Source organism: Polypterus senegalus, chromosome 9 (genome assembly GCF_016835505.1).
Source record: "Polypterus senegalus isolate Bchr_013 chromosome 9, ASM1683550v1, whole genome shotgun sequence".
In the NCBI taxonomy this organism is placed as follows: Eukaryota; Metazoa; Chordata; class Cladistia; order Polypteriformes; family Polypteridae; genus Polypterus; species Polypterus senegalus.
In genome coordinates this window covers 58,664,729-58,679,484 of record NC_053162.1, presented here as the reverse complement: position 1 = coordinate 58,679,484, position 14,756 = coordinate 58,664,729, and the positions used below count along the sequence as shown (strand labels likewise).

Sequence of the window (14,756 nt, the reverse complement as noted above, 5' to 3'; positions counted from 1 at the left end):
CGATGCCTGCTTGCATAACAATTCCCAGAACCACTTACAGAGTTAGTGGTGGTCTACTCATGCAGCAACTGTTATGTGTTCTGTAAATTACTCCAGCAGAAGATAGACATACCTCTACTAGTGGCTGTTGAGCCACCTTACTCTAACTCAAAGCAAACCCTTATACGCATATGATACAAACAGCCCCCTTGACCACTTTGTCTTTAATGCAGAAGACTCCCAAAACAATGCATGGACCATCTCCTGCTAAGTTCCAATTTTTCAGCCTTTTTAAAGTTTGGCAGAATCTTTTCAGCCATGTGCCCCATCACATTTCCCCCAACCTGTCATTCTGGCTGCCATTACTCACTTAGAAAAATCCTGAATGTAAGAACTTTAAATTTTATGATTTGTGCACCCTCATGCAGCCTAGGTCTTTGTCATAGTTTACTTCCATATACTGTACCTTATCTCTGTCATCAGTATATTTAGTGTCTGTTTTTATTTTGGAATAAATGTAAAGGGTATCACAAGTATTCAAATAAATTATAGAAAGAATTTTCTTCAACCTCTTTTACAATGGCCTCTGAATGAAACAAAGCAATGGAAATTACTTTATCAATACTAATCACCAGAGAATGGTGAAGTTTTGCATTTTGATTAGTACATGTAAGTAGAAATGTCACTACATTCTGTACATATGACACATGCTATAAACCTGTAGTATTTTGCATCCTTGCATCCTTTGACTTTTTTGCAGTACAAATCTCCTAACCCATCACTTTTCATATTAACCCTACTAATACATACACCATTAGTGTGTATAAAACCATTCCGCCCTCAACTTACAAGAGCCGTCCTGACTTTAAAGGTTTATTTTTATGGTATGGGCTTATTTTTATTGGCTTAAATCAGGCACTTGGCTTATAATTATGTTTTGAATGTATTGTAGAATGTATTGTTTTTGATCCTCAAGCGGCTGGAGTATATAGACTCTGTCAATTATAGACTAAGAACCAGTCTGTAAGTCATTACAATTGATGACATTAAGGTCTTAATGTAGGGTTTACTTGAAAGACTATATTTTACTTGAAACATTGTTGTCCTGCCACAATTTGACATGACCCTCTACAAATTCTTTCCTGTCACTTGGCCATGGGTTGGTTGCAGCTATCTTTTGCTGAATACTGTCTAGAAGTTATTTGTAATGATATTTTACTTTGTTTACCTGGTTAGAGTTAACATATTAAAATATTAATGTTATTCCAACAATTTCCCAGATATAATTTCAATTATATAACATTATTGTGAATTATAATATAAGCAGCTTGGGATATAGTGATTAATTATCAGACAGAACATTTCTACTTTGAGAACTTTCAGTACAAAAATGTAGAGGTATACGGTTCAATTACTATTGTGTACGCAGTTACATTTCATCTAGAAGTGCATACGTGCTTTAATTAATTCGAATTCAGTGTCTGTTAAAAAGTGTAAGTGACTCATTGCCCCAATTCACTGAGTAATTTTAACCTATATCGTACATTTTCATTCGAATTTCTTGTAATCAACGTTTTATTTGTTTATTTTGTACGTTTTATTTCTGGTCTCTCCGATGGAATGGACAAAGCGCTGCCTTTCTTAAAGATGCGAAAGAGAAGAGTATGCCGGGAAGTGAAGGCCAGTCGCCTTCATGTCTGTGTCTCTGAGACACGTTTATAATAGTAAGGACTACAACTACCATGCACCCCTAACACACAGGAATCTTCAGAACCATCCTCAGTAAGGAAAAAAGAGCGTTTCAATCGGTTAGAGGCTTTTGTCAGTGCGGAAACTGTAGTGTCCAGATTCATCAAAAAATCTGACAACTTTGAAAGTTTGCTTATAGGCATTAGTCGGAGTCTTACGTGAAAGCTATTGCTTCGTTGATTTTTTTTTTTATCACACACGTTGCGGCATTTGACGTACGGGGTACAATTGACTGCCTTTTACCGTAGTGTAACGGCGATCTTAGAGAAATGTTTCGTCTTCAAACGATTGGAAGAGGATATCTCTGTAGCGGCATTTTAGAACAGTGTTCATCTGAATTCACCACAAAGACACTACGGCACTTGTCGTCGGTATGGAAACAATCGCGGGATATAGAAGTGGAGGGAGTAAAAAGTCTGAGTACTGCTGAGGCATCGGCAGTCATGCCCAAAGATGAAAATGGAAGGATCCGGGATAGGATATTGACACTTGAAACGATGAGTCCGTTGGTGAAAGCCGTGGAGTACGCTGTTCGCGGTCCAATCGTTATTAAAGCCGGGGAGATTGAAAGGGAGCTTAACCAGGTACGTGAAATTACTACTTTCCCTTTGAATTGTTAAAAAAACGGCAATCCCACTCATGCCCGCCTTGTCATAAGGTGTATTTATCATTCCCAATGATGCATGTTTGGTACATTTTATTGTTTCTGGACTATGAGGGTGAATCATGATTGTGGAATTGCTTGTCAAACTATTTAGTGATTTATATAACGTACACAACATAACATTTACAAAATGTGCATCTACTCAAAGATTGCAGTGCATACTTGGACAGGACACCGGCTCCTAGTCTCCATCCTTGCGTCAGCCGAGATTGGAGACCCCGCCTATCTCGCGCTCTTATTGGTCGGTTAGTAGGTGTTACCCACAGTTCAAGCTTCACGCCAGCGAATTGCCGCGCTGGCGAGGGCGTTAGTGTTTTGCTCCTAGTAATTTGTCTTCTTACAATATCATATGAACTCCTCAAGCATATTTACTCGTAATATACTGCCCAAACGCGAATTTGATACGAAATGCACGTAGTATATTTTGTTGACAAGGTCTAGCGCTATCCCTCCAGCCTTCTTGGCAGATAGTACATGAGTTATATTACGCGGTAGCTGGTGTTGCTGCTTAGATTCGGTGTTCTTATTCGCCGCAGCAATGCCCCGTATGAACTGATTGGCCACTAACGGCATAGCGATGTTCGAGCCTTTGGGATCTATTTAGTCTCGAGTCGCTCTGTAACAATTTGTTCTCTTACCCTGACGCCCTCACTTTAGTTTGTCTGCAACGTGGCAGGGCGCTTTTTTTGCTGATGCAGTCAAATGAACTAATGGTAAAATTACTGGCCTTTTTAAAAAGTAACAGTTTTTGAGATCTATAAATAGGCTACATCTCAGCCCCTTTTTACGGCGATGAAAATGCTTCATACATTTCCTTTCGGAGCTGCTACACAGTGCTAGCGTATGGCTGTTGTCAACCTGGAGTTTGAACGTCTGAGCCTGCGTGCTTTTCTAAACTACTTTTCCACAATCCAAATAATTTATTACTAGCCGTGTGCTTCAGCTCAGTGATTTATTGTTGTCGCGTTTTTTCACGTTACATGAATAGGTTGCGACTCCCTCTAAACTAAACGGATTAACTAAGTCTGAGAATAACAGAATAATACATTTTTTTACTTTCTTGTAATCTTTACTCTGTAAAAGTATTTTTTAGATGCACAGTACCAACCAAAGTAAAATAAGTTAGAAGTACAAGTCTTCACATAGCTATTTCTTTTAGAGTTTAAGACATCATATAAAGCACAGGCTGCGAAAACTCGTTTTCTTTACTGCATGTTACAAACTAGCAGACCACCACAACATATTCTTGAACAAAATTACTATTACATTGAAAAAATTACAATGCAGATGTGCAGCATCCAATACTGTGATCATGCTACATTTACTTTTTTTGTATTATTTTCCCAAATTGAATCACAAGCCACTTTTTGTCAGCTATCCATGCGAGGACAGCTGATGCACTGGCTGGTTAAAGTGACTTGATCAGGGTCATCACGCAGTAGTTGGAACATAACAGGTGACAGCAATTTTTATACCACTTCCGTAATCAATTGAACATAGCAGACACTGCCATTAAACAGTTAAAAAAGGCAACCACAAATGTTGCATGAAGAAACAGGTTTACAGATGCAAAGTTAGTCCGGAGTTCTTGCATTGGTCCTCTCCCTTAGGCGATCTCAGAATCAAATATCAGAAAAAAAATGTTACTAGTTAACCAGGTTTTCGGCTCACTTTGGTTTAGGAACCTTTCTCATTAAATGAGAAATGTGTTAAAATATGAAAATAAAGCATCACACAGTGGAATTGTACCAAGATATACAGTACTAGTATAATCTGCTGCTGGAATTGGCTCCAACTCCCTGTAACCCAGTAGTGAAAGTTGTGGGCTTACAGTATTACTGAAGGGTCTACATTAACTTATTTTCAGTAGTGCTGTCTGTGTCTAATCATCTCTGAGTAAACTCCAGTAGCCCTTCCGACTATCCAGATGTTTCCAAGTAGTTATAGACAGACAGACAGACATGTTACTCAACACAATTTCAAAGCAGTGATACACTAATTTAGTCTCCATCCAAAAGTGGCAGCCCTTGGTGCAATGCTCTTGCGGCAGTGTTTTTCAACCTTTTCGCTGGAGTGGAACCCTGCACGAATGGTTACCTTGTTCACAGAACCCTGTGCAATTATCTACCAGTATGTCCTATATCATTAGGACTTTTTCGGCAGAACCCTTGGATAGCATTCACAGAACTCACAGTTAAAAAACACTGTCTTACGGTATTAGTGGTTATGCACATAGGTGGGTGAAACGTATTGCATCTCCCCAACTTTTTCATGTTTCTTTGTCAATTCTACTCACATTTTGAGATAAAAACTTGAATGTTTATAATTAATTCAACTTGGTGATAAGCTCCAAAATTATTGCATGTCTAGTGAAACTGTAAATTACTGCGTTGAGTACATTCCATTGAAGCAGTGTGACAAGTTGAACCGTTGTCATTTATATTGGTCTTGTTAACTGTTTTATGAAAGGTAACTTTATATATTAACTCATTATTTTGCATCTTATTTCACTTGGCATTTGGGGCTAGGAAAATAACATTCACCTTTTAGTCAGGTTGGATGCACATTAAGACACATTTAAACTACTTTTGCAGCTCACATTAAATTATACATAATGTACATCCTCCCATTTGCAGTAATATATCCACCTTACAAATAAACCTTGAGTTGACTGTGTCATTCTGTTTCTCTGCAACATGTGTCCTGACAGCTTCATGAGGATGGAGTGGGTGCATAAAGTTATTTTAATTAAATATTTGATTATTAATCAGAATACTCAAGCAAATGACTGTAATTTTTCCATTAATAAGACCACATTCATTATTGGTGTATGAAATTTTCACACCTGAAGACCACAAGTTTGGTTACCTTGCTCACAGTAATTTAAAGAGGCACCTGGCTTCAGTGTAATTGCTTTTCTCTATCATTCCATATTAGTAAAACCCATAAACAAATCAAATTCCCTTGAAAAATATTATAAAGTGTTACTGTATTTTTGTATAACTTTCATTAATAAAGCATTAACAAGCATTATGAAATGTTTAACAGATCATGAGTTCATGTTTATTCAAATAGTTATAAATATCATGAAACAGGTGAAATATTGTGTAAAAGCCAGAAGGTTTCGTTGCCTCTAGACATGTCTCGCCGCTCTTTTCCTTCTTTGCCAACAGTAGCCCAATTTGCTAACAGTGCTGATGGCGGCGGGGTATGGAAATCTATATTGTCTGCATATTGATCTGGCAAAATTTTACACTGGATGCCCTTCCTGATGTTACCCTCCTCATTTATCCAGGCTTGGGACTGGCGCAAAGAATTACACTGGTTTGTGCATCTCTTGTTGCTGGGTTATCTCCTTGCTGTAGTAATATTGAATTTGTGCAAATGTTCCATTATTCCATATTGACATCTCTTTAACATACTTTTGTTTTATATTATTCATGATAATCCTTCTGCACAGGGGAGTAAGTCAAAAACAGTTTTAGCACATTACAAAGAGTTACATTTTTCAGTATTTTGCAAATTCAGCACACAAGTCCTGCCCAACATCAGCTAAATATCAGTCCTCCGTTATATTTAACATTGTTTTTAATAACCCACCATCAAATATGGACAATTCAGCAGTTTTTTTCTGAAGTAGCTGAAAGTTTTCCAAAGCCTGTAGGAAAATGGAGTTTAAAGTCAATTACCATAAGTTTTCCGGATGTGCAATAAAAGGAAAATATAAATAATTAAAAAAATTAATAAGTGAAATATAGTAGGAAGAACAATTGGCTTCTTCAGTCAGATATGCTAGTTTGTAAGCCAAAAAAACTCTGTAAATAATAATAATCAACTGGAGTCTCAATAGCATACAGACGATTAGTATTCTGGGCTTGTTAATTTAGCCTTGGTTGTCAAAGTTTTAAACCAAATATTAGCATCTGTACTGTTTAATCCCCAAGCATTATGCTAGATTTGTATGTATGCTTCTATCAAATGCCCATGATATCACCATTAGTAGTTATGTTTTACCTTTGGAAGGGTAATTATTTGATTTCTTTGTTTTTTTAGTATGTTGTTTTTATTTTCTTCTCATTTCTTTTCTGATGGATTCTTGTGTTAAAAAACTGTGAAAGCATTACTAACACTAATATTTGATAAAGTCAAAAGTATCAGACATAGAAATGTCATTAAAAAATTTGATCTAATATTTCTTAAGTCTGAGTGACTGCTTAAATGGTATATATTATGCATATGTTACACTGTGTGTTCTGAATTGAGAGTTGTAAAGTTGTTAAAACATTAGCTTCAAAAAATGTAGGGCAAACCAGTGAATAATTTGATTGTATAACAGAATTTCATGACAAAAATCATTAAATCTGAATAGTAATACAAAAGTGTGTACCCCAAGGTTTTTGGCTAATTTAGATGTAATCATCCTGCTTTCAGGAGGAAGCAAAGGTGCACTGTGGGAATGTATTTTCAAGCACTCGCAAGATGCTTATAGCAGTATCCAGTGAGGCAACCTAAAAGGGACTTGTAGGCTTATCCTGGGTCCTGCTGCCATCAATGTGTATTTTCATATTTATTGCAGTTTGTGGAAACGAAGGTCATAAGTAACAGAATTCTCATTTGAGTGAAAACAGTTAACAATATTTTAATAGCTAAATCAATTATTCCTTAAACATAGAGGCAACATCAACACATATTTTTATTCTAGAAGGGCAGCATGATTTTTTTTTTAAAAGGCAGCCTACTAACACCACCGCCATGTACATTTGCCATGAAAGCAGTGGTATCCCCACTACCCTGTTAAGATGGATGGTGACTCCCTCCCCCCAATCTGGCATAATTTCCAAAGCAGCGCAGCTTGAGTGTCAGTCTTCAGCTGAAGTGTTTTCATTATATTTTGGCCTTAAGCAGCACAGTGTTTTAATTCGGCCAACTAAATGCAAACCAATGAAAAGTTACATTCTGTTCAACAGATCTGATATTTTTGGATCAGTGGTTGAAAAATTACATTCTACTCAAGAGTTCTGTTTTGTTTTACTAATAGAATCCTGAAAAAGTATTATAGAATGGAAACTTATTAACACATAACCCATTAACATGGAAACTGTTTAACACATAACCCATTAATATAGCTACACTTTAGCACTTATCTTAAAGCCTAATACTGCACGTTTTTCCCGCATCTGCAACTGGTTGAACTGCCTTTGGTATTGTAGGCTTCTGATGTCACAACAACTCAGATCAAAAGGTGAGATAAACTGTCGTGAAATTCTGAATATGTGACCCTGTGGAGGCACTGTGTGTGAGGGATGTGCACGTGCTTCCAAGGTGAGGCAGAGACTGGTTAGAAGCAGTGACTCTGCAGATGCACCTAATTATGAATATGGAAAGTGCCCAAATTTCCTTAAATATGCAGTTTATTGAAATGTACAAGACATTGTGCTAAAATGTATTTCTAATATCTCACCATTTTGGCCTTTTCACGTTAATCAGTCCCTACTAAACTGTGGGATTTCTAGAGGCTGATGCTTCATGGAATATATTAGGATTTTTTCCTATTTTTTAATCTGGAAATTATTTCTTAATCCCAAAATGCAAATATGTGTTTAAAACACGACAGTCTATGACATGCTATGCAAAACATATACTATACTTTAGATATAGGGCATTATTTTTATTTTTACATTATGCAAACACATTTTGACTGTAGTACCACACACAGGCAGAAACTCAGAGCTAAAAAATATTTTTTTTTCTGATTATGAACAAAGGGAAGAGAAGCACTTCTCTGTTATTACAGGATGTTACTGCCCAGATGGATACAATTTTAAATTTTTGCTTTTTTATATTAATCCTTTTTTTTTTTTTAGTAAATATGCACTTAAATCACAATACCAGTATTCTTGTAATGAAATGGTAACTTTTTTTGTGATATCTAAAAATGTACAAGATAGCACTTCTAAAAAACAGATTTTCTTCTATCATTGTAAAGGAACACATATAATAGGAGAGTCCAAAAACATCAGGAGGTGTGTTGCATACAGCAAAATCATTACGCAAAGCAGCATTCTCTATTTTCTGATTCTGCATGCAGGGAATGTTCTTTAAAAAGCACAGTCCTGTAGAAATTACTGCTGTATATTGCATATGTTTTTTCTTTACTGCTGGTAAAATCATTGCAGTATAGCTTACTCTTAGGAAATCACCTGGATAGTCATGACAAAGGTATTCTGCTGGATAATTCTTTCAGAATTAGAGTGTCAGTCTCCTTCCTCAATATAGTATAAAAATAGGGCAGACTCATTCAATAAATGTTAAAGTTCCTACATTTTCAGTGTGCTTATCTATTTTGTTTCAGTGGCTGGCAGCAGTGAATATACAGTAGAAGTTCACGTATGCTATACTAATAAGTGCTGATACAGACAGTGGAACCTCATACCTGGGACTGGGTTGACAGTACGCACATCATGTTAAACAAACATTCTTTTGGTAACTGATAGTGCACTAATGGCGCTTTTCCACTGCATAGTACGGCACGACATGGTTCAGTTCAGCTCACTTTTGGGGGATTTTCCACTGGGAACAGTACCTGGTACCTGGTCCTTTTTTTAGTACCACCTCAGCCGAGGTTCCAAGCGCGCCGAACCGTTACCAAAACATGACGTGTAAACTCTGCTGGTCACTGATTCGCCGGAGAAAATCGTCATTACTGCATCACTGGCTATTCTTTTCTTTAAAGGTACAAACACGCGGAAGTTTGTGTCCCGTCTCTCCATCGCTGGACGCAGTTTGTTGCATAAGTGGATGAATGTTTCTTCAGACATTCGAAAGTTCTCCAGCCACTGAGTGTTTGTAAAACCGGGAACAATCACATCCAACCACTCTGAGGCACGGTTAAATGTCCAAACAGATGGTCTGTTGCGGCGACTTTTTTGCAAAATGTGGAAGATCTGTAATATACAGAATCAGCATTTTAATGTTACACTGGCAGTTAAGTTCATTTTATGCTTTGCAACAGTGATAAAAGTTAGCTAGTGATGTGCTTTTTTTAGATGCTTACCCTTGCGCATCGTCGAGCTAAAGTGTTGTCGTTGTCTGCGTGTTGTTGTAAAAGTTCCACGGTGTCACGGCAGTAGAGGTGGCGCAACTATAACGACACGTGAATAATCCCGCCCACTCTAAAGCGGTACTAAACTGCAGTCGAAACGCAAACCGAGCCAAACCAGGGTGAGCTGTACTGAACCGTGCTGTGCCGTACTATGCAGTGGAAAAGCGCCTTAACAGACATTCCCAGTACTCACTCTTTCAAATTATTTAAAATATTTCTCTGAGGCACAGCACGCAGGTGTTGTGGCCTGAAAGAACAATGTTTATTTTCATCCCAGCCTAATATTTGCCTTTTAGTGTCATTTATCTTGTGAACATAAATTGTAAGCATAACCTCTGCTATAATGTTTCTAGTTTTTTTGTGAAGTATTTTTTTGCTGTACATAGTCAGCAAATGGTCATCCATTACTATTATTAGTATAGGTGGAGTACAATATAAATAAACTGTGCTTTTGCATTGTGGAAGCATAACCATTAGAATAAAGGGCAAGATGAAAATTATATACAGAGTAGCACTCATTTGGGAAACAGAAAATGAGATCCAAGTAAAACTGGTGATCTTACCTAATCAGTAATAAAGAAGATTATTAATATTAAAAGCTATAAGCAACATTTTGTGTGAGCATGTAGTCTGAAGACAATATTGTAAATACTGTAAATATTATAGGTAAAGTTTTATAGTTTATGTAAATACTATAGTTAAAGATGTTAGTAAACATTTCTTTTTCTAAGCTAAGAAGCTTCTATGAATGGGTATATTTGCCTTGGTGACCCAGAACATGAAACCTTCAAGAAAAGTGTTACTAAATTAACAGCACTATCTTTCCCCTCCCATGAATCTGCAGTTTCAGCTGACCCTTTATAATGAATGTTATACTTCTAGTGTGGTGATTTCTAGTTATAACTTCAAGTGACAGTTTTAAACATTGCTTAATATTTTTCACAATACATGTCATAAGGTCTTCACCCAAACCTACTGTCAAGTACTTATTTATCAAAGTTATACAAAACCCAAATCTATATATAAAAAGTAATTACTCCTTTAAAAAAACAATTTTTTTTACCATATAGTAATTGAAGAGTCAATCAAGCACTGTGGAGAAACTGTAGCTGATGTTTGTGTATGATGTAGGTGACATGAAGGCAATGAAGGTGCTAGACTGTGTAAACGAATGAATAAGATTACTTCCTAAAGCATTGTACCTGTTTTTGCTGATTTGAATTTTCAGAACTTCAAGACAGTAAAAGAGCTCTAAGCAAACACATAAAAATGGCAAATACATTACCATAAACAAATATCCATGCAGCACAATGTTGTATTTGTGTTTCACCAAGGCACCCATTGGGTGTCTGTAAATTTACATGAAGAGTACAGAAATAACACAAAAGCATCAGTTTTAAATTACACTGACTAGTGAACCCCTTGTGACTCTCCCATGGCCAAGAATGAGGTTTGTAGTAACACAATCAAATCTGTGAATCTTGTTGTGTACGGCACTTAAGCCTGCATACCTGATATACCAAAATAGTGTAGAATCCCGATTCTAGAGGAAAGAAATGTTTGCATGTTTTGAAATAAAAAAAAAACTACCATGTTTATTGTTCATTTCTCTTTATATTGTTTTCTTTTAGGATCAATTCCACACAGATTTCAGTTCTTCCAGAAATGTCCATCCATTTATTTTATGGCTTGCCTTCTCCATTACACAGTGTCAGCATGTTGGAGGCTGGATAGGATAGGATGCCTGTCCATCACACGGTAACCTCATACACTGCCATGGCTACTAGGCGAGTTTAAAGTCACCAGTTAATATACGTGTACATATCTTCGAGATACAGTAGGCAACAAAGCACTCAGAGGAAATCCTAATAAACGCAGCATTTTAAAAAATAAATTAGTAAAATATATACACATTTTAAAATAGATACTAAAAACTCAACTAAATCTTAATTTAGAAGTGTAATCATTTTGCCTCTAATAGCTTACTTTGTTCCTTATATTTACTTTTTCTTCAGTGCTTATGCTTTATGTATTATCTTATCCCAGTGATCATGATCACAAATATCCTAAAAGGATAATACACTTTAGTGACAGTCTTGTTGCAAACAGAAATGTTCCAAAACAACAATCGGCTAAATGATTGATGCATTATTAGCAAACAGTACCTTTCTTCAACACCCAGTTACTCTTAGCACTTCTTTTGTATCTTTTGCATCTGCATCTGATTGAGATTTGCTTGATTATTCTTCATTAGGGGGTATGAGCCCAATTGTAATGGTTACGTTTTTTCCACAATTATGTCTCCTTTATTTGTGGTATTTTTTTTATACATAAAGAATTCCACCTCTCCATTAATTCAAGCCAACAGCAGGTTTGGAAATTTGTAGATTTCAAAATTAATCTGGGAGTCTGTTTTTAGTGAGAAACAGTAACAGCTGGCAAAGCAATGAGCTGAGACCAACCATGTTGCACTGCTTACAAATTCATATTGGCTAATGTATTTTGAGCTTTTTTATATGTATAAATATACAGCAGATTCAGCATGTTGTCTTTAGATTCCAAACACTTTTAAACTCGATTATAAATGTAAACATCACAGCAATCCATCAACCTTTCATGTCCACCACTGCTATTTTGCCAGATTTATTTTTTCTCATCACAATGCTTATCATTATTTCTTCATCTAAACTGGGAGTGAAGATCATTACGTTATATCTGCCAGTCTTGTATATAGTATATGTATATATCTTTTGTATCTCCATTTTTCACAAACATACAACTATAGGGGTTGTTGGGGGGGTTAACCAAAAATTCCTGAAACTGTTAAAAAAAATATATTATGCAAATTACAGCAGTTCCCTTTTAGCCACTATCAAACTACTGTCCTTGAAATGAAATACACTTTTCTCTGCCCTTCTCCCACTTCTGTTAATGTTTCCTGTGCACATCTTTTGTTATGTCCAGGTCCTCCTTTTTTTTGTTCCCCTGGATTTCCAACCCATTTCTAACATCTTCCCTTTAGTTTCAATCTTAACTTTTTGGACCAAATAAAGTCAATGGGACCAAGATCTGGCAAATAAGGGAGGTGTGAAGCAACAACCACTTCTGGTCAAAAACCCTTTGACTGACAACACAGTATGTGCAGATTCACTGTTATGGTGCAAAATGCAGTTTTGTATTAGCCATTTTTCTGGACAATTTTTTCTCAGATGCTTTTCTGCAGTTGCCTTATCAGTTTCAGTGTAATGTCACTGATTAACAGCCTGATCAAGAGGAAACAAGTCTGTTATTCTCGGAAAATGTAATCATCTTTGTCTTGAGACAACGCATCTCTATCAGCTAAGCACAATGCCACCCTAAGGACTGATTAACAAGACTGTAGGCATGTGATTCCAAGTGGCATAGTTAATAACTGCACTCTTCTCTCATGGTATTGACTGATTCTGGGAACTTTTGGGTCTCTCCTCCTAAACAATATTTGTGAACTCAATCAGGTATAAGTAACCACCATTTCCATTGCAGACCATGGTTACTGGCTTCCACTTGTGATCAATTGTAATCAGTGTGATTAGTGAAGCATAAAAACAGCTGTTCCTGGAGCATTCTCTTGCTTGGTAGTGCAACTGACAGCAAACAACTGACTATGGGTGGCAAGCCACTTTAAAAAGATCTCAGGGATAGAGTTGTGGACAGACATAAGGCTGGAGATGGATACAAAAAAAAATCTCAAAGGCTTTATCAATCCCAAGCAACACAGTAAAGTCCATGATAAAGAAGTGACAAGTGTTTGGTAATACTAGAACCCTCCCTGGACCCGGCTGTCCCTCCAAACTGGATGGAAGAGCAAGAAGGAAACTGGTAAGAGAGGCTACCAAGAGGCCCCCAATGGCCACTTTGAAGGAGTTACAGGATTTTATGGCAAAGAGTGGTCATTGTGTGCATGTGACAACAATTTCACAAGCGCTACACAATCGTGGCTTATTCAGGAGGGTCGTAAGGAAAAAGCCACTTCTAAAGAAAGGCCACATTAAGGCTCGTTTGAGCATTGCCAGAATGCACCTTGAAGATTCTGATGCCAAGCGGAAAAGGTCTTATGGTCAGATGAGACCAAAATCTAACTATTTGGCCTCAATACCAAATGGTACACCTGGCGGAAATCCAATGCAGCTCACCATCCACAACACACCATACGTACAGTAAAGTATGGAGGTGGCAGCATCCTGTTGTGGGGCTGTTTCTCTGCCGCAGAGCCTGGCACTCTCGTTAGGGTAGAAGGAAAAATGGATGGGGCAAAATACCATCAATTCCCGAGGAAAGCCTGCTACCCTCTGCCAGAAAGTTGAAGATTGGCAGAATGTTCACCTTTCAACAAGGCAGTGACCAGAAGCACACAGCAAAATTGACCACGCAGTGGCTGAAGGAGAAAAAAGTGAATGTCCTTGTGGGGCCCAGTCAAAGCCCAGACCTAAATCTCATTGAAAATCTGTGGAAAGATTTGAAGATATCCGTTCACCAGTGCTCACCATCCAGTTTGACCGAACTTGAACAGTTCTGTAAAGAAGAGTGGGCAAGCGAAGCGAGCAGGGGGCAAAGCCCCTAGTATACTTTTTGGAAGATTTTTTCAAGTCCCGCGAGATGAGATTTTGGCCATGAGATTTTTTTTCAAGTTACGTCCTTTTCTCAAATATTTTCAACCACGCACATGGTAACCTCACCTCTTATTGATGTGAATGCTTTTGATAAACACAGTTCCTGCACTCTCAGCTCTTATAAATTTTAAGTTTTAAATGAGTTTTCCTCATTTTAAGTTCTCAATTAAAGAAGATGTAATATGTCCAAATCTTAAATCTCTTTCCTCGCAGGATGTGTAACCCTGCTCACGTTGTGAAGGAGGGGCACCTGAACTCATGCTAAGGAGAAGCGGTTGGAACATCGGGTTTGGTTTATCGGATATACAATTTAAAGAGATTGTTATTTTCATGGGAATTGTTACATATGCATTATTTTCACTTTTACTTTAAAACCTTTGTAAAAACAATACTGTACTTGTCCTTTATTTCCGGCCTCGGGCGTGGTTAAATCTCTTTCTCCGCTGGACGTATAACGCTCTCTCGCACTGGGGAGAGGGGGTGGGGGATGGCTGAACACACGCTAAGGAGAAGCAGTTGGATCATCTGCTGGCTTGTTGCTGCTGCTGTTGCTGGCAAGCTGCGTATTCTGCTTTTCAAGCTGCGCGTCGATCATTTCAAAGTCTGTACAGCA

At 37.4% G+C, this 14,756-nt stretch overlaps 1 protein-coding gene across 1 annotated transcript in view; it reads left to right on the top strand.

Moving 5' to 3' along the window:
• The first annotated feature begins 1,746 nt into the window (after nucleotides 1–1,746).
• gpt2 (glutamic pyruvate transaminase (alanine aminotransferase) 2) overlaps nucleotides 1,747–14,756 on the top strand; it is a 31,446-nt gene continuing 18,436 nt past the window's right edge. The window contains exon 1 of the mRNA XM_039763134.1: nucleotides 1,747–2,312. Within this exon, the coding sequence (XP_039619068.1) occupies nucleotides 1,998–2,312 (315 nt within the window). The 5' untranslated portion in view covers nucleotides 1,747–1,997. The remainder of the gene's footprint in view (nucleotides 2,313–14,756) is intronic.